The sequence below is a fragment of the Haliotis cracherodii genome, unplaced genomic scaffold (genome assembly GCF_022045235.1).
Source record: "Haliotis cracherodii isolate W230 unplaced genomic scaffold, xgHalCrac1.p SCAF_27, whole genome shotgun sequence".
Classification (NCBI taxonomy): domain Eukaryota; kingdom Metazoa; phylum Mollusca; class Gastropoda; order Lepetellida; family Haliotidae; genus Haliotis; species Haliotis cracherodii.
Genome location: NW_027266283.1, coordinates 2,215,642 through 2,235,906, shown reverse-complemented (window position 1 = coordinate 2,235,906; position 20,265 = coordinate 2,215,642). Strand labels below are relative to the sequence as shown.

The window sequence follows — 20,265 nt, the reverse complement described above, 5'->3', positions numbered from 1 at the left end:
ATGTTATGATGTCACGTAACTATATGTTACAACTCCATGTCCGTTATTCATTTATGGCCTGATGAGATTCCTAGTGGTACGAGCTGAAAGTGCAGATTTCAAACATACGACACAAGAAGATATAGATAAAGCTTGACATTCAGAAAAACACCTGCTCTCAGACACAATGATCTCTCAGAGTGCTATCTTATCAATCTTACCATTTGGAGCACTAGGTATATATTTCCAACCACTGAAATTCGACACATCTAGATTAATTTGACATTTTGAACATGGTACTGCAGAATATCATATTTCTGTTGTTGATATCAATCGTCACACCCGATGAGTTGCCATTTGATCTACCGTCACTGAAGTTGGCGACTGAAACATTGAAGTCGCAAGTTATGGACCTGCAAGTACCTAAAACAAAGCACTTCTTTCCTCCGTTCAGATGGGATGAGGAACAAGGAATGTGGCCCAGTGATGTCAAGCTGAACTTCCATGGTTACCCAGATAATGTCTTGTTCAGAGAACTATTTGGCATATTCGACAACAATATGTTCACAACCACCTACGTTATGGCTTGCCTGGTCGAAGGACGGAGGTATATCAATAGCACATCGTATGGACCGACGCATGAAGAAATGACTAATGGTTTGAATGCCATTAAAAGCCATCATGATATGAATGTAAACTATTCTAACTCACTGATGACGTTCTGGCCTCAGAAATACAACGAGACACTCGGAGTCTATAACAGTTACCCCATCAATCTCAATGACCTCATCAAAACGACTGACGCCATGCCACTTAATGCGACGTATGCGTTCCTCGAGAAATTGGGTCTGAAAGATGTTGAGGGGATCATCAAAGCCTTAATGAGGATCAGGTCTGTATTATTTTGATGTCCGTATTGTTTTCCGATTTTCATATGTAAGTACCCTGATATATCTGACAACCTCTTGTATCAATATCATACACAACATATCTTAGTGTTGATTGTATCCTTGCTAGTTAGGGTGGTGTAAGAGATCAGTACGCGGTCAATAACACCGCAATACGTTATACAGAACCGTGTCACTCCACGAATCAACTGACATGGGCTCCAGCATTCAGTGTTCGTGGAGGCACGGTTAGCAAAGTCCTCTAACAGGTTGTGACTCGTGAAGATCTGGGGTAGAAAAGGTCTTCATCAACCCATGCTTGACGTAAAAGGCGACTATGCTTGTCATAAAAGGCGACTAACGGGATCGAGTCGTCAGGCGTGGACTGGTGTCGGCAGGGATCCAAATGGCGTGGATCGATGTTCATGATGTCACTGGATTGTCTATTCCAGACTCGATTATTTACAGACCGCCGTCATATAGCTGGAATATAGCTCAGTGCGGCGTTAAATAACAAACCAAACCAAAATCTAACAGGTTGTTGCGCAATCAGCGTGAAGAATTGCGTCCTTTAGGCCTGCTACAAAACTGTGATCATGGGTTCGATTCTAAGATTCGACCTGATACTACTTCTCTGTCAGCAACATACCTGTACTCGTGGGTTTCACCGAGGTGGTAAACGTCTAAGTCAGGCATTACTTACGGCTTTCATCTTTGATCAAGCTCACGCCCTGTGCTATAACTGTAATACTGACCGATTTCTTTGGATACAGAGGTGGTTACACATATGCGTTTCACATCCCCCCGGACTTTGATGACACCTTCCTCAACATTGGTCTCGGTTCCCTCCTCTCAGAGATGTCCCATCTGTACCCAACCTACGACAAGATGTGGCGATCCCACAACACCAATCTCACATCTGTGTTCGACGCCCTCAAGTATTACGCCTACAGGTCAGTATGGTAGAGGGCATGCTTGTCTTCATCTTAGTACGTGAATGAGTCCTTGGTGTAGTGGATAGAGTGTCTGTCCTGAACGAGCAATACTAAAAGACGTGAAAAGATGAGTAATTTAAAGCGAATAAACCATTTCCATAATCCTAAGAAATATCCGCTGTAAGCAGAGTCGATTGTACGATTTTGACGGTATCGTGAAAATGTGTTGATGAGCCAATATGAAAAAAGTAATGACACTAGCTGTTTCCGATAAGGTGCGCGTATCCTGCGCTACTAATTGCTAACCAATCCTAACTTATCACCTACAGAAAATGTGATACATCAAAATCAAAGATTCTCTAGAAAATATTATACCCTTCAATTGTGTGAGACGATAATCATTTGACAACAGTTTGAAGAGTACATGGTGGTCAAGGAGACGACAAAAATGTGTAAACATAATTAGAGCCAAAGGCCATCCTGGGGACGATACTCGAAATCTGTTGAAAGTACTCATACATGTTCTTGTTGATACATATTAAGTTGCTTCCTTGCTATAATTACTACTTACCTGATAAAGCAGCTGTTCGTGGATAGAAAGCAAAATTAAATTTAAGTAATTTTAACATCAAGAACTATAAAGCAAATTACCTTGAGAATTCCCGGGTCAAGTAAGAACCATTAAGTTACACATGCAAAAGATTACATTACAACTGTTCTATTCTGTTGTTTGTTTATAAAACAAATGTTAAATTATTTACATGAAACTTTACAATATTAAACTTTACCCATGCACCCGCGATTTTAACTGTATGTTGAAAAGAAAAGGGCGTCATGCCATTTAATGCTCCTGCTAAGAGAAAAGGAATGACAGAATACGTACGGAGTGGCCTCTAGGTCCCTTTTCCTCTGACGTACCAACTTCAATGCTTAATTAGGGCCACTTGTAACACCAATGTGGCCAAGGTAGATGTATTTACATGGAAGGGACCTTGCATATTCATTAAATTCCCAATATAGCATTGCTATTGTTTGATCAATATCATCCGAAAGTATTGTTTTCAAATATTTCAAGATTATACCGCTAATTCTGTTTATCACACAGACCCTTCTCTGGGAACCAAAGGGTAAATACCATCGACCCCAGGACGTACTACTACCTCAGACATTGGTTGGAGCAGGAGAAACAAGCCGGACACGATGTAGCCTTAGTGCCAACATGGGTTTGTATACATGGGTACATTCGTACCATTTAACCTATCATCATCTATATGTCAGACACAGATTAAAAGGCGGGTTCATGAATATTGTTATTTCTATAACCTTCTGATAACAGTTAGGAGTATGTCACGTAATTCCCTGTTAACATTCAACAGTACTGATGATGTCATTGATTAAAGTATCATTAACGTCAGTATAAATACAGTTACGTGGATCATATATACCATGGAATATATCAAGGACTAACTGCGGGTCGTTTGACTTGTTTCACAAGGTGGCTTCGGAAGAGACATTTACAGCTGTATGACTGGAGACACGAGTGTCGTAGTTTATCCTTCACATCTTCATACACGACTAGCACACGTTCAGCTTGTCGGAGATATGAGTAGCAGTACGCTAATGTAACTTAGACCTACAAGTACGAATATATATCAACAAAGCATGACGGCGGTGTGGTTGTTATAGTTATTGTATACGTTAAAGCTACTATCATACTTCAAGCATAGTGGACTTTTTATTATCTTAACGCTTATATGCCTTAAATGAGTTAAACGGCCGAATCTCGTAGGTCCAGCATTTAGATCATACTCACCGCCAAAAGAAACGCGAACCATAGAAACATATAGTGAAGCAACATTGACGACTCTAGAACGACCAGCTTACAGGAGGCACGGTAGATTTAGCGCCCACACACCTTGGAGATCACACCAATTGTACGTTCTGTGTATCTGAGAAGGACCTTTATATCTTAGCGCAACAATTACGATTTTTGCTGAGATCAATTTGCGAAGTTATTCCATGCATCCCTGCCGACACCAGTCCACCATGGCAGTCGGGCGCAGCTGCTAAATTCTCAGGAATAGCAAGATTCAAGTAATGTTTTACGCATTTTTCTTATGTGACATTATAACTGAGATTATTGAAATATTAAGGTTTACATTGCTGTATACAGATCCAGGACACTGACGAGGTTCGCACTTGGTTTGACAAAGGAGTCATGATGCCCTACAACATTAACAACATTGACGTCACTGTGTGTGCCAACTTCATATTTGGCGTCACCAATGGAATCATCAATGGCCTCTTTCAACCATCACTGTTGGATGATCCTGAAATAATGGTTAGTCAGTAAAAGCTGTAAACTAATGCGACCAATCCATATTTAATAGAAATCTCTGCTGAAAGCGATTGTACGATTCCGAGTTTATCATGAGCATGTGTTTATGAATACACTATCAAATAGTGATGATACCACGTGTTCGCGAATAGGTCAGCATATCCTGGCCCATCTGTGGCACCCATCACAAACACATGCAAAGGGAAGTCAATTGTTCATCTGAGTAAACACGGGAACAAATGGCACACGTCAAAATAGGGAATTGCATCGGATATCTTTTTTGTCACTGATGCGTCAGATTTGGAAATGTTCTCCACATGTCTACCATAAATGTTGTGAAAGATTTACTGAGGCCTTAAGTGTTGATCCAACAACTTCAGAGCAAGAGTCGTATGGCACTTTTTGAAATCTTGGTAGAAAGAGCATGCTCGATTGTGTCTCAAAAGTAGTGAAATGTAGACTCCAAAAGCTGGACTTCTGAAATATTGCTCAACATGAAGAGAAAGTATACTATTGGAACGTTGAAGTCACTCCTCTTGTCATACGGTCTTTGTCACTCTTTGGTCTCCTTTATTTCTAGTCCAGATGGGTAAATCAGTGGAAGGGAATTGGCTATTTGATGGTTATTGAACGATTCAAACGGGTTCAAACTCCAGAATCACTGAATAGATGTATGTCATTCTCAGCATTATACCCATGTTCGTTTGTTTCCTAAAGATCTGCGGCCTGCATCAAATGAATCTGTAATGCCATGATACAACTGAAGTACAATGTACTGCTCAAAGCCAACCTCAAGTTTGTTGGACATGTGGTCTCTGGGCGACTCCAAGATAGTCCTGGTTAGTCAAAGTAAGCATTTCTGTCTTTCAGCAAATCTATAATGATACATCGAGGATGATCGCTTTCCAAGTTCAGACTAACTTCTCCGACCGAGCAGACTTGGCGTTGACGTACTACCCCTCTGTCATTGAGTTCTACTGGTTCGTGGCCAGGACGTACAACAAACTACAGGAAACTCTGGACAGGACGGGATCGCTGCCACATAAGGTGATGAAAGGCTTTAAGGCTAAACCTAATAGTTCTGAAAGGCCTAACCCTGATTACATTGTTATTGTCGAAAATTAGCTATTGGAGGTGTTGACAAATACACTCATGGATCATGATTGTGATCATGCTGATCAAACATTCTGATCAAAGTGTAGCCTCAACGACAGTACACTCTATAATCAGTTGTTGAACGCATCAAGACTAAGGCTTAGCCTATATGAAAGACTACATGTGGTACCAGCCTTTGAACTACATAAACACTTAGATATGACAAACTTTTGCATTAAAAAGCTTTAAAGAGTCAAGCAACATAAATCTTGACTGTACAGTTCAAAGTACAATATTTCATTCCAACTTGCAGGGCATGGAGCAGGTTCTAGCAGACTTCAAGCGTGTACTGAGAACATACGCCAGCCCCAGACTTGTCACCCAGGGCAAGAAAGGCTCTCAAGCAGGATATGACCTCATTTACTATGACGACTTTCTCGGCAATGCTGATAAAACATATGAAAACCAAACTGTGGTAAGTTTATGTGTTGGCAGGCGAAGGTTTGCTATGAAAGAGTTATTGATTGAGTTTGCCTCGACATCACTTTTAGCAACGTTCCAGCAATATAACGACAGGAGACACAAGACGTCGACTCAATTATAAGAAAAATCAAGTCTGGGCCAGACAGTCTAGCGATTGAAACGCGATATCAATACACACAATTGGCATACAATAATATGCACCAACCAAGTCATGATCAGACCACCCGATCCCGTTAGTCGCCTCCCACGACAAGCATATTCGTCTCTCCAGGAACACACGATCAGTTTACTCGCCCTTTACGACCTGCATAGTTTAATAGGGACATATAGTCTTAGCTGAAATCACTGCGTGTGACCGTGGACATTTGTGTGAAATTTTGGTTTATGCCATTGATGGTTGCAATGCTGACAGACGAAGGTTGCCACAGAAAACCAAGACCTACGGTGACAGAGCATTCCAGCCATGTCGGATATGTTTATGTGCAACTCTATGTGAGATCAGGACAGCATGTGACCAAGAGCGCTTTTGAGCTACAAATATATTGTAACTATTATTATTATCATTATTGGAAGGTCACCAGGGTCTTAGAAAGCTAACCACTTGGATGCAATTTAGCGCTTCAACACATGTTCCTATAAACATTGCGTTAAGATATATTGCAGAACAACGCGGAGGACCGTATCTTCACGACTTCCATGGCGCTGAATGCTCTGATGACCACTTGGACCACGCAGGACCAGCACACCGAGAAGGTCATCTGGGATAAAGGTAGAGATTCCTTACTTTCCTGAAATACCACACACAGCTAATCTGTTTGAACACATCAATATGTCGATGTCAACTGTCAACCTGCAGTGTTTGATGTTTTAGATATCTACAATGAAACCTCGTTTATACGGACGGTACGATTCCAATGAAACCATCGGATTAACAATTTTCCAAATTATCATGGCTTGTCATGTGTTCGCAGTAGGTGAGTAGGTGAATAAAATTTTACGCTGTTTTCAGCCATGTTCCAACAATATCTCGTCGGGTTTCACAATCAGTTCCAATGTGGCAAGTCGAACAATATGTATATTATACTGGTGCCAGTTCTGTGTTCTTGTATATATAATTATAATCGTCCTGCGTGTGGTGGGTTTCTGTGTTCCTGTAGATTATATATATATATATATATATATATATATATATATATATATATATATATATATATATATATATATATATATATATATATATATACTGAACCGCAAAAGAAACGTCACCCCAAGTAACATTGCATTTAAATATTTGGGTCATTTTTCTCAAAGTTTCTAAAATTTAACATTACCTTGTCTGAAAAAATGAATTTGATGATAAAAAAAAACAAGCAGGTGACAATAAAACGAACGGTACGATTCCAACGAAACCATCGGATGAACAAATTTCCAAGTTAACATGGATTATCATGCGTTCGCAGTAAGTGGGTGGGTGAATAAGATTTTTAAGACACTTTCAGCAATATTCCAGCAATATCTCGTCGGGCTTCACAGTCAGTTTCCATGTGGAGTATCGAACCATATGTGTATTATACTGGTGCCAGTTCTGTGTTCCTGTATATATAATCATAATCGTCCTGCGTGTGGTGGGTTTCCAGACTAACGAGGTTTCAGTGTGTAACAGATTTCATCATGCTCGTTTCGATATATTTCAGATAATATGAATATCTCCTTTAAAGGGCTAATAGAGCATGTCCAAGTGTTGAACGATGGATTAAGTTACTCAGCTTTACACATTTAGCAGATATTAAATACCACAGCATGTTTTTAACACTAATTCACATTCGTGTAGGATTACAGTCATGCCCCGCTAATACGGACTTCAGATATCCGGAAACCTCGGTTCCCGGACGATTTTCATTCAAAACGAAATAATAACTATATAAATTTACCCGTATATACGGAAATTCAAACGGGTATGTCTTGAATAAAGATTGAGTGGATGTATCTGTTTGCTCTGTCATCTGTCATGAGTTGCATATTTGAAGGGAAGTAACTCTTTCAGTAAGAAGCTGGTTTCAGTTATAAGGAAATTCGTTTATATGGAGGAATTATGAAATGACGCAAGTGTCCGTCCGTATAAACGAGGCACGACTGGACGAACATCGACTTCTGGTTAACCCCTGATTCTGGTTAATCACTTAGTACAGAACTAAAATCATGTACGTTATTCATTATAGATACACCTGCTAATGTAAAGACTACAGTCGACAGAATCGTCAGCTGGTTGTACTACTTTGGTATGTTCAGTGGGTTCGAACCGTGGAATGCTTTCTTCTCCGGCTCCTACAAGGGACATACAGTACGTATACACATATCTGCCAGTATGACATATTAGAATCTACTTGGCTTGTCAGTCCAGATTTGAAGAGGTCATTTTGCAACGATGTCGTATTGGCCATTGCCGATACACCCACGAATATTTGTTGAAAGGTGAGGATCCTCCGTTCTGTATCCCGTGTGATGAAAGAATCACCGTCAAGCATATTTTGCTTGACTGTGTTGATTTTTCCATCACAAGGGATAAATATTTTCAGGTCAAATCTATAAAGGATCTTTTTAATACTATAAGTACTTTTTTAATTATTGTTTTTTTTTAAAAAGAGATAGAACTGTATCAACAAAATTGTTAATATGTTTTGTGTATATACATTTTTAAAAATTAGTAGAATGAAATTATATTTCCGTATATATGGCCGTATCCTCAAAGGGGGTTGAGAGGATATCGTAAGTACATGCCATTCAAAGAATATTAATGCCTTCTGCTTTTTTAAACGTAGAATATTTGTATTTTTACTTGTGGCTAACTTTGCATACAATCGCCAGTTGCTGAAGGGATGATGTAAGTCCTGCTGGGGTCCATGCAGGTAGTAAAGGCACTGTAAGTCCCCATGGTCCCCAGTATGGTGGTCTACCTTCAGTTGCTGACGATCTGCAGCCCGTTTTTATCTTGTATCGTTATGTATAGTGCTATTCTCTTTTATGATTCTGTACTAGTTTTATATCTTTTTCTGTGATAAACCTAGTTATTTTACTGTTCTTTGGTGACAGTTTTTTTTATATAAATTTCAATATATGTATTATGTTTAAATGTGGATAGTCACGACATGGCTGAAATATTGCCGATGTGACTTAAAATTTTAACTCACTCACTCACATATTAGTATTATTAGCTTTACGAGGACAATACACCTGGACCATGGGGTTGAAACGTGCGCAGGCCTCGAGTCTATGGCAAAGAACAAGAACATATACATTTTTTCCCCGGAAGAGCAATTCTTCGTCGATAGAAGTAGCACTCGTTTTATTGGGGACATTTCATTTCAAGACAAAATTGGTACTTGAATTAGGTATGGCTTCAATGTGTACAGTAATGTTTTAAGTTAACTAACTCGTTCTAACTCGTTCTCCCAACGGAAGACGGGTATTACTCGTATAACTGATTGTAAATTGAGGCTTCCTTTTAATTGCAGACAGAACCATACTTCTATCCGATGAACCGAATTGAGCTGTTCAATGGCACAAGAATCAACGACCCGTTTCGTGCTCATGGTCATGCCATTATTGGGGTTGAAGACGTCATTCCAGAGGAAGAATATGAACAGAAGATGAAGCATATCTGGGGCCACTACCACACACCCACCGTCTTCCCCGGCTACAACGACAACGCCGTGTTCTTTCCCTTCTGGTCCTCAGACGCCTACACCTACGTCATCCAGATGTTGGGAGTTGCAAAGTACGCCAGGACTATGGATTAGTAGTGTATCAAATGGACAATTTGATTGATTAAATGTTGGTTGCAAATAGTTATGATGTGTTTGTTGTGGAAATGGGCATTCTCGTCTCAATTATTAATTCATAAAATGTTATATGTCATTGCCTGTACATAGAGTATTTATACCAGCCGGTAGTGAAGTTGGCTTCAAATATTTTTAAATGTCTTTATCGTGACGGGGCCAGGCAGCCGACGTGCAATGACGCTTCATGTAGGAATGCGTTATCTATTGATAATTTGTTAATGTGGCGTTTACACGATATATGGCTTTTCCACTGGACAAAGGGTCGATCACATGACTGCAGAACCGACAGACGTTGGCGTTCATACCGTTTTGACGAAACTGTATTCTTCAATTGACGTAAACACTAAAGGACTACATCCACATACATGTACATGGAAAAATACCTAGGAATTTCCGTGAACGCAAAAATACAGAAGTGTTGTTTCTGATCACTTAGACACTACACTATAAGTTTAGCATACATAAGAAAAGTCAAAGAGTCTGACGGCATGTCCGTTCGAGAATATATGCTTGCTACGACCCATTTAGTGCACAAAACGAAGAAATGCACATTAAATTAAAACTATCAACTCGATCAGTGTCTAGACTAACAGTGCCAATCTACAGCAATGTGTAATTTTAACCCAGTATCTACATGACAAATCGTTTTATCAATCACCTTTCAATGATCGGTTAAATGATCAGTGATGCCTGACACGTGTAATGGCCACAGGTTCATCAAAATATTCTGAAATCTCCAACCGTCACGTTTATCATGTCGGCCATTTTGATGTCCTGTACTTGATGTAAATGTATTACGACGTGCTCTCACTGTGACTGACTTACTGTCGTAGATTTACACAGATCTTTCTCATCTAATGATGGTATTATTTGAATCTATTGGTTGTAACCAAACTAAAATATGACACTGTACAGCAGTTTGAACAGTCATCAGAGACTGATAGCGTGAGTAACGATCCCCTCTGTTAGGTTACAATGATGCTCTACCTGCCAAGTCACCAATCCTGCCAATTAGATTAGACGTACAGATTGCTGGGGATAAATTCCAACTCGGTTTCACAACGGTGGACATGTTTTACTTGTACAACTGATTGTAAATTAAACTAACATTAACATTGCAGATACACCCATATCTGTATCCGACGGAGAACACGGTTGGCCAAAACGTCTGAGGCGCCGCGATTCGCTGTGCAGAGTTGCACGCCGGAAACCTATGATTACATCATGCACCATGCACCTGATCTATGGTATAGGCGTGAGAAATAACATATTGCCTCACAGTCTTATCAAATGTATAAGTCAAAATAAGAATAAGTGAGTGGGCGAGTGACTATGGTTTCATGCCACCATACACCAGAAATGGACTTCAAACATTGTACCTATGCCGGAAATCGAGCCCGGGGTTTCAGTGTGATGAGCGAACGCTTTAACAACAAGGCTACCTCTTGAAGAAGAAATGCTATTAACATTAAATCACGCTGTTGGTTGGTTGTCTGGTTGTTTTACGCCGCACTCAGCAATATTCCAGCTATATGACGGCGGTCTGTAAATAATCAAGTCTGGACCAGACAATCCACTGATTGATTTCATGACCATCGACCGACGCAGTTGGGATCGATGATATGTATCAACCAAGTCAGCGAGCCTGACCACCCGATGCCGTTAGTCGCCTCTTATGACAAGCATAGTCGCCTTTTACAAAAGCATGGGTTGCTGAAGACCTATTCTATCCCGGAATCATCACGGATCTACCAGAAGGTTAACAGAAATACTTAATATATGCAAAAACTTTGCCTGCTGTAAAGTTTAAAGTGAGAGAGTGAGTGAGTATAGTTTCATACTTCTTTTAGCAATATTCCAGCAAATTTTTATCAAATTGTACCCATGTGCTGAATCAAACCCGGGTCTTCGGTCTTCTTTTAAATAAAGAACAAGGTGACAGAGCACCACAGTCGGGCGACTTTATGTAACAGGGCATCAGGGCATCTTGGCATCAGGGCACATTCCGTGCCGTCGTTTTGACGTTGACATAACAATCATGGTCTGATACAATTAACTACGGTGAGTAACATATAAATTAATAACTGAATCAACTTTTGTAATCGCCCTTTAAGTTGTGAACTGATCACATGGAGCGTGTGTTATCTGTCTTGAGAATGGGGGTCAGAGTGTTCTCATCTTGCTTTCATTGCTCTCTTACCAGACAGGAATGAAGGTATGTTACGCTTTTGTCCGCTTGACGGGGCTTCGATTTTAGATATAAACCTATAAACCTCGATATGTAGGCTATAGCTGTATTCATACGCACGGTGTTTTGAGTGAAAAGGCTTTATATATTTAAACGGGTTTAGCAAAAATGAATTTTTTTTAACCAATCAGAGTCAAGCATTCATGGTAGAATATAGAAGAACCTACATTCACTATTTAAGTAAACTTTCATTGTAAAAACACCTGCTCTTGATATATAGTCAAACAATCGACTCTGCGTTTGGCAGATATTTCTTATGAATATGGAAAGAGTTTTGTTGCTTTTGTTTGAACACTAATGTATTCTGGTAGGTTGATCAGGGTATTGCCACTGTGATATACATTTGAAATCAAAAAGCGAGGACAAGAGTCGACGACCATGAAGGAGGGTGACCTTGAACTTAATGTAGGGGTCGCTGCTTTGCGTCCGACACGATGCCCGTTGGTCCGGACCCGTCATTCCAAACTAGTACAGACCCGTGGAGATTACGGGTTAGAATAGGTCTTCAGCAACCCATGCTTGTCGTAAAAGGTGACTATGCTTGTCGTAAAAGGCGACTAACGGGATCGGGTGGTCTGGCTCGCTGGCTTGGTTGATGCATGTCATCGATCCCAAATGCGTGGATCGATGCTCATGACATTAGCCACTGGATTGTCTGTTCCAGACTCGATTATTTACAGACCTCCGTCATATAGCTGCAATATTGCTGAGTGCGGCGTTAAACAACAAACCAACCAACCAACCGAACGAGTACAACCTGACAAGGACATATTAACTCTACACCCATGAATTGCTAATTGGGACTATATTAATCCGGAAGGTTCCTTGATGGACGATACCGTCCGGATACACAGAATTCCACTGTATGCCATAGACCTGTGAAACCAACAGATTGCATGAGACTGTTACAGTATGCTCTTATCAGTGAATAGCTTGCCAGCTTGTCAGTTGACGGTTGACATGGATAACACGGTTATGGATAATGACTTCTTTAATGTATTATTTTTGAAACGTTTCGGTATAGATCATTATACCAAGACTGAGTGCTTATCCTTCAAATAATGCTTTAAGCATTACTGTGTCATGAACAACAACAGCCTCCATTGAATCTCAATAAACTACATATTTTGAGGAATAGTGAGTGAGTGAGTTAGTTGGGTTTAACGCCGCTTTTAACAGTATCCCAGTTATATCACGGCGTGTCAGCTTAATGTAGGAGAAAAGCCCAAAATGATGCAGGTCTCAGACGTTTACCACTTCGGGGAAACCCACCAGGTATGGTGCTGACAAACCTAGAAACATAATCGGAGCGAACCGGGATTCGAACCCACAATCATAGGTTTCTGGCGTGCCCAAGGGACGCAACTCTGCACAGCGGATCGCGGCGCTATAGACGACTGGGCCACCTTGCTCCCTTTTGAGGAATAAAGTATATCGATTGACATGAAGGAAAAATCTAAAATACCATCTATGTCATGACAGAAAGCTGAACATTTTTATTACCATGTTCACAACGCCAAACGTAAAAACACTAACCATTTCATTTTACTTAATTGCAGAAGCGCATTCATGACAACATGACTGATCGATGGTTACAAAATATACTGATATTCAGTATAATGCAAATGTCCGGCCGGTAATCAGGATGGCGTATATAATGAGATCTGTTACTTTCAAATGAATGCATTTATTGAAAAGAAGTAAAACATAGTAATGCATTGCTTTCATTACCTTGACCAGATGTGGACAATGGAGATCTTAACGTATCTACTCTTCTTCTTTCTGACTACAGCAGAGGGTGAGCTATTTTCATTATGTCCACTGGAGATACATTTGTGAAAACACATTCATTATCTTATACTGTGAATAAAGAGCATGCATTGGTAAAGTCAGTCACTTTGAAGATCTCCTATCATGTAATACTTTATGGTGTCCCTTTTCGTGCATATTAAAGCACACAGGTGACGTGAGGTGGAATGGAGTTTAACGTCGCGTCCAAGATTATTGCACTTATATAGCGACGTGCTTGCACGTGTGTGTTTATGTGTGGCTGCTTGTACTAGTCCGGAGTGATGCTAATACAGTATACGGTATACTGACTCCGAGCCGACCAGTCCTTGTTTTAGCTCCTTACTGCCGAGCGCCGGACAGGGTAAGAACAAGTACCATCTTTTAACGTCTTTTGGTATGACGCGGCCGGGACCGAACCCGCTCTCAGGGCGGGCGCTCTACCTCTAGACCACAGAGGCGGTCTAATTAAAGCACACAATTGAAGGCAGACGTCAATATCTGGCGAAACAATTATACCTGTTCAGGTCACGTCAAATATTACTGACTGCGGCGTAAAACAAAATTTACCAATGTGCAAAGTCCTAGATGTGTATATTCTTTAAAATCGTCAACATCATCTTAAAATTCCTCTCTTCAACAGCAAGCCTTGTATGGACGCACAATGAATTCGATCCCGCGTACTTCAGGAATGGCATGCACAGTCCTGTCACCGACGAAGATGTCAACGGATCAGCAACAGTAGTTCCGGATCCAAATGGAGGTTCCAACCTCGTTCTGAAAGTCTTTTATGAGAAGGGGAGCTACAGCCACCATGGGCCAAACAACAAGGTGCAGTTCTTTGCCACTCCAACCAAACCACGTGTCGCCATGACCTTGAGTTATGACGTTAGATTCGACCCAAATTTCGACTTCCGCATAGGCGGCAAACTTCCTGGATTGTATGGTGGTTTGGCGAATTGCTCAGGTGGGAGACACTCAGACAACTGCTTCTCTACAAGGTTTATGTGGCGAGATAATGGGGATGGAGAAGTCTACGGCTATGTTCCTGACCAATCGCACCAACTCCCTGGTTTCTGTACGAAAAATATTTGTGATCCGGTGAAGGGCGTTTCGTTTGGCAGAGGGTCGTGGCGGTTTCAACGTGGCGTATGGCAGACTATTGCACAGTCAATCAAGCTGAACACCCCGGGGAGCACGGATGGGGCGATTAAGACGTTGTACAATGGGAAGGTGGTGTACGCCAATTACAACCTAGCATTACGGTCACAAAGTGATGTCAAAATTGATGGCATTTTCTTTTCCACCTTCTTTGGTGGGAGCAACGCAACCTGGGCCCCAACTCGTGATTGTTACACATGGTTCAAGAATTTCGCCATCTCATTTGACACCGGGCCTGAAGTTGCGGTTGGATGAATTCCTCACAACTTTCTGATCTTCACCATTGTGTGATTGTATTTGCTTCTATATAAAGGTGCAAATTCAGATTTCCGGTTTTTGTCTTATGTGGAATGCAGTTCCCCAATGTATGTCATCTGCTTATTCGTCATCGTCATTTTATTTGCAACATAAATGAAGGTTAAAGACAGTCAGTGCAGCCAGTCTTCTTGTTACACATAACTTTAACACTATTGTTTCGTAATTGCATTGTATGAAAAACAAACATAGTCAAAGGTCTAACAATTCCAATGTCATCAACAGACATTAGAATCGAATATATCAGTAAGGTGGGATCTACACAGAGCATAAGCCTCATAAACAAGCAAAACATGATTTTCGTTTTCTATGTATCAATAGTTACATAATTTACGCATTTTTTCCTTCCCTTTGTTTTGTATTATATCGACCTGTTATTATACGAGGAAGTTGAGGGCGACTGGTCAGAATCGAGCTTTCCACTAAACAATAACTTGTCATGATACATCGTACATACATCCAGTGTTTATGGTGTAGATGTCATTTCAGCTTGTATGGATTGGAGTAAGTGTGTGTATACACATATATAAGTTTAAGATTGCCAATATAGTGCAGCCGCTTCGTGACAAAATCTGCACTTTGTCATAAAATCATGACCCTTGGCAAAGTTGTAGCTTAAGACATTCAATATATTTTAAGAAGCCAACAGGGCTGCCATGGAGGAATGTAATTCAAGTATATCTCGTATGAACGTAACCCACAACCTAACTGTATTATGGTTTGGTTTATTTGTTGTTTAACGCCACACTCATCAATATTACAGCTATATGACGGCGGTCTGTATATAATCGAGTTTGGACCAGACAGTGATTGACATCATGAGCATCCATCCACGCAATTGGGATACGATGAGATGCATCAACCAAGTCAGCGAGCCTGACCACCGATCCACTTAGTCGCCTCTTACGACAAGCACAGTCTCCTTTTACGGCGAGCATGGGTTGCTGAAGACCTGTTCCACCCCGGATCTTCTAGGGTCGATTGTTAAAGGGAGAAGTGCCCAACCAGGCTCCTTGCCTCCTTCCACAGCACCTCGACATAAATCTGTCAAGTATTTTGCTTGTGCTGGAAAGATGTGTGAAGCTAGATCTGTGTAATCATGTGCTGAACGGGGATTGGACAACAAAATGAAAATGTGTGTATTTAAACGTATTGGGCTACCACATGAGCCTTTAGGGTAGGCCGATTGTTAAAGATTATTTACGATAATCCCCAAATGATGAGAGTGCGTTGTATACAAGGTTAACATAAGCTAACTTCCCGCTTAGCTAATTTCCATCACAAGATCATCGGACACCAATATCATATTTTATGTGAGAGGTTTCAGACAAAAAAAAATGTATTCAACAGAATGTGGTGTCTTATCAAACATTTCTTTGGCGTTTTGCAGCATTTGTCTAGTTAGGTAAGTCCTACCACTGCATGTATGTCCGTTAACAGATATTGTGGTTGGAGTAGAGAAAGCTAGTTAAAAATGTGATACCATCTTGACTTCTATATCGTGACTTCCATATAATCACTGAGTAGTTGACACCCGCTAAGCGTTAAGCCGCTCGTGGTAAACGAGGACCCTCATTCGAAGAACGTCCTGTTGAGTGTCATCCCTCCGCTTAGGCACCTGTTTATAATTATGTAATTTATTTAAAATATGAACGGTATCAGTTGTGTATGTCGAATTATACTGCGTTTGACACTGATATCAGCAGTGGTGTAGAGAGAGATGCGCCGTAAAATCCTCAAATAGGAGTTTGTTTGAATTCAGCTGCAAGTACCTTCGATTCTCGTTTTAGGATTTTATATGGATGTGACATTTTACAATAACCTGAACTGTTGTTATCTGATGTTTGATTTTACTTCGCGAAAATGACATTCATCTTGCACACAACAGAGCATTAGCATTAGCCTAATTTGTAGGATTCGGTGATCATTACGCGTTACTAATTAGTTCATTTGATTAGTCGGCGTGCCAATGAATACCAAAAACACATTTTCCGACTAGGATGGAATAATTTGTTATGGATTTACACCAACTGAGCAACGGTTAGATACAGGGTGCCGTCGTGCCTGCTTACGAGTGCGTTGATCAAACTTACATCCCGCTCTCATATTATGAGATGTTCATGATCAATATGATCCTACGTTCCCGCTTACTTTATTTCGTAAAATAACTATCGCCGTATCGCCATTTAGCTGTATCGCGTTACCATATCGCAATGTTGTGTCGTGTTGTCGCCATGTTGTGTCATGTTACGTCGTGTCGTGTCGTGTAATAGTGATGTCGTGTCGTGATACCGACATGTCATTGCCCGTTATTGCTACTTTGTTTTGAGCTGTATCGCAATATCGCTATATCGTGTCGCGATGCCGCGCCGTGCTATCGTTTTGTCACGATTCCGCGTGGTTGTCTCAGGGCGATATGGCGATGGCCCTAATCCCCCACCATAGTTTGAGCATTTGCCCGCCAAGTTTATCTTCTGTCTCTGTCCACAGTTCTTTCTCGCTTTCCTGGATTCCCATGATGATTACATTATTTCTTTTAAATGAATCTTCAAGTCTGCTAACCTTTTCCTTGAGCACACGATTTTCTTTGCGCACAGCTTCAAAGTCTTTTACACACTCGTTGAGTTGCTTCGTAGCTTTATTGACATCTGACCGGATGTTTTGAAGCGACTTCTCGAATTTTGTCTCCATTCGCTGAAGAGCGCTCATAATGTCAGTTAGACTAGGCTCTGTCGGGTTACCTCCCTTTTCTTGACAATAAGTTAATTCACTTTGTGTAGAACTTTTCTTCGGCGCTTGGTCAGACGATCTCAAATCGGGACCAGGATTTGGCTCTACTGACCCGCTAATCACGATCAAGAGGCAGCACAAGAATGTCAGTCTGATAAAAAGTCCGACTGGGACAGGCCGACGATAATGGCTTCCATCGACTATGGCTACTTTCCCTGGTCGACTCCCAAAGAATGAGCCAGTTCTCACCCGCCACTGTTCTAAACTCACCCCCATTGTCTTTCCAGGTACTTCGACACTAGCTTCAGATGTCTCAATTGTGCAATAACTCTTTGGGCCTCTTTTTCTGTGATGATTTAAAAAAATTTAGTCAGAGCACTCTCACACGCGTCTTGTCATGACTTGACCTTGACCTTGAAAATACATGTATGTACGAACACTGCATGAACAACAGATTCAATGGAATATATGTTCAGGTCAACAGAGATATCTGTGTGAACAATATTACATCTGAAGTTTCGGGACAGATATGTCAGACTTTCACACAGGAATAACCTGTAGTATCAAAAAACATCCCCCTGGTCCGTGTATGAAGCATTTATGGACCAGACAATCCAGTGATTGACATCATAAGCATTGATCCACGCAATTGGGATACGATGACATGCATCAAACAAATCAGCGAGCCTGACCACCTGATCCCATTATTCACCTCTTACGACAAGCATAGTCGCCTGTTACGACAAGAATGGGTTGCTGAAGACCTTTTCCACCCCGAATACTCACGGTTTAAGTTTCCTTATAATACAACAGTGGAACGTTATTTTGCAAGATTTCTCTCTTATCATGGAAACGGAGACAGGAGCTCGTCATTTATATTATTTATCTAAAATATGTCCTACAAAGATCGGGGACAAAGATGACCGTGTTGACTAAGGCGCTGCTATTTGCTATGCAGAGTTGCGTCCCTTGGGCACGCCAGGTATCTATAATCGTGGAATCGAATCCCGGATCGCTCCGATTCTGTGTCTAGGTTTGGCAGCACCATACCCGTGCTCGTGGGTGTCACCAAAGTAGTAAACGTCTGAGACCTGCATCAATTGGGGCTTTTCTTCCATATGAATCCGACAAGTGTCAAGCACATTTTTACAGATTGCAGCTAGGTGACTTTCATGTATTGTCAATCCCCAGTTTACATCGAAGACATTAGCACATCTGCACATTTGTCAAATCGTTCACTGTTATTGTAAAGGTTTTCCAGCATGGCCTGGCGACATTTGTCTTTCTGGTAGATGCGTTAACGTTCCTTTGTTTTAATTAACATTGTTATAATCGTGTTGAACACTTGTTACATGAAACGCTGAAGCAGAGACAGATTCGCTTTGCTTTATTTGTTTCTGATAGATAGGTATGAACAATACAGAACCAAACCAAACCATAATGTTGCAAACTATTTTGTGTGTAACCGTGAAAATTAAGTTGATCTTAGACATGAAAGTGAATTTACACCTGGGGAAATTGTAAATCGTCCCTGCTATGTCGGACATGAGGTTTGAAAAAATCTTTGCGCTGGTCCCAAATGTATGGCATAAAAGCTAGAGCTTGTGCTTTTTCCTGAAAGAATAACCATTTGTCAATAAATAATGCTCTGTTATTCAGTTAGACATGGACGTTATGGTCAAAACATGGCTTCCTGTGATGAGGCTGTTACCTCGTAACAGTAGGTCTTAACCGTTTGAATATAGGTTTCTCTGAAATAGAAACTATATGTTATACAAAATTAAGTCATATATATGATTTTTCTATACACTCGCACTTCTATTGACTTTCTGTTATAATGGTTTCGGTGTATGCCGTATACTTAAGCTTTGCACCGATAACACTAATCCTTTCAGATTAACTTTATCCAAGATCATCGATACACCATGTCCTGTATGTAACAGCTGTCTGTGACTTATTTTTTTGTGAAAACCTGGTGTCATCACTGCTCACCAGTCATCCATTAATATGAAACTTCCGAGGGACCAGATGTGACCACGAATGCATTTTGTGAAATAAATTTAATATTGTTAATATTTTTAGAATCTACAATATCGTCATCAATAATGCTAGCGAACTGCTGACCAGACATCGTGACATCCAGAGTAATCGCCCTTGAATTACAATTTGATACTTTCGTCAAGATTACTTAGATCGGATATGATAGGTGTTCAGGTTCGATATAGTATTATCATATTCTATTCACAATGGTAAGATGGGAACATTTCCAAGTAAGGTACATGAAATCTCTTGAAATTAGTGCGTCTGCAAATTAATGCGACTCAATCCCCACCCAACGCTCCACTGGAATGATATAGAGTGTAACTATTCAGTAACGAATATCTTATTTTAAGGCAAGATAACGTTTGTAATGGCTACAGACTTCATACTATGATATATGTTTTTATTTCTAAAAGAAACAATGCGT

At 40.6% G+C, this 20,265-nt stretch overlaps 2 protein-coding genes across 2 annotated transcripts; both read left to right on the top strand.

The window, feature by feature from the left end:
• The first annotated feature begins 217 nt into the window (after positions 1–217).
• Positions 218–9,551, top strand: LOC139473224 (uncharacterized). The gene is made up of 9 exons (XM_071255750.1): positions 218–871; positions 1,640–1,819; positions 2,907–3,024; positions 3,975–4,142; positions 5,010–5,186; positions 5,548–5,709; positions 6,381–6,486; positions 7,937–8,058; positions 9,230–9,551. The coding sequence occupies exons 1-9, from the start codon at positions 273–275 to the stop codon at positions 9,512–9,514; spliced, it is 1,917 nt and encodes a 638-aa protein (XP_071111851.1). The 5' UTR covers positions 218–272; the 3' UTR covers positions 9,515–9,551.
• A 2,161-nt stretch (positions 9,552–11,712) lies between these two features.
• LOC139473209 (uncharacterized) lies at positions 11,713–15,079 on the top strand. The gene is made up of 3 exons (XM_071255730.1): positions 11,713–11,771; positions 13,545–13,602; positions 14,236–15,079. The coding sequence occupies exons 1-3, from the start codon at positions 11,766–11,768 to the stop codon at positions 15,006–15,008; spliced, it is 837 nt and encodes a 278-aa protein (XP_071111831.1). The 5' UTR covers positions 11,713–11,765; the 3' UTR covers positions 15,009–15,079.
• Positions 15,080–20,265: the final 5,186 nt, after the last annotated feature.

What these genes read in the sequence shown, in the direction of transcription:
- LOC139473209 (XM_071255730.1), top strand. An exon ending in CTTTCTGACTACAGCAGAGG is followed by an intron (nt 13,603 to 14,235) that starts GTGAGCTATTTT and finishes TCTCTTCAACAG; the next exon opens with CAAGCCTTGTATGGACGCAC.
- LOC139473224 (XM_071255750.1), top strand. Translation starts at nt 273, where the DNA reads ATGGTACTGCAGAATATCATATTTCTGTTGTTGATATCAATCGTCACA. An exon ending in TAGCCTTAGTGCCAACATGG is followed by an intron (nt 3,025 to 3,974) that starts GTTTGTATACAT and finishes TGCTGTATACAG; the next exon opens with ATCCAGGACACTGACGAGGT. An exon ending in TGGATGATCCTGAAATAATG is followed by an intron (nt 4,143 to 5,009) that starts GTTAGTCAGTAA and finishes TCTGTCTTTCAG; the next exon opens with CAAATCTATAATGATACATC.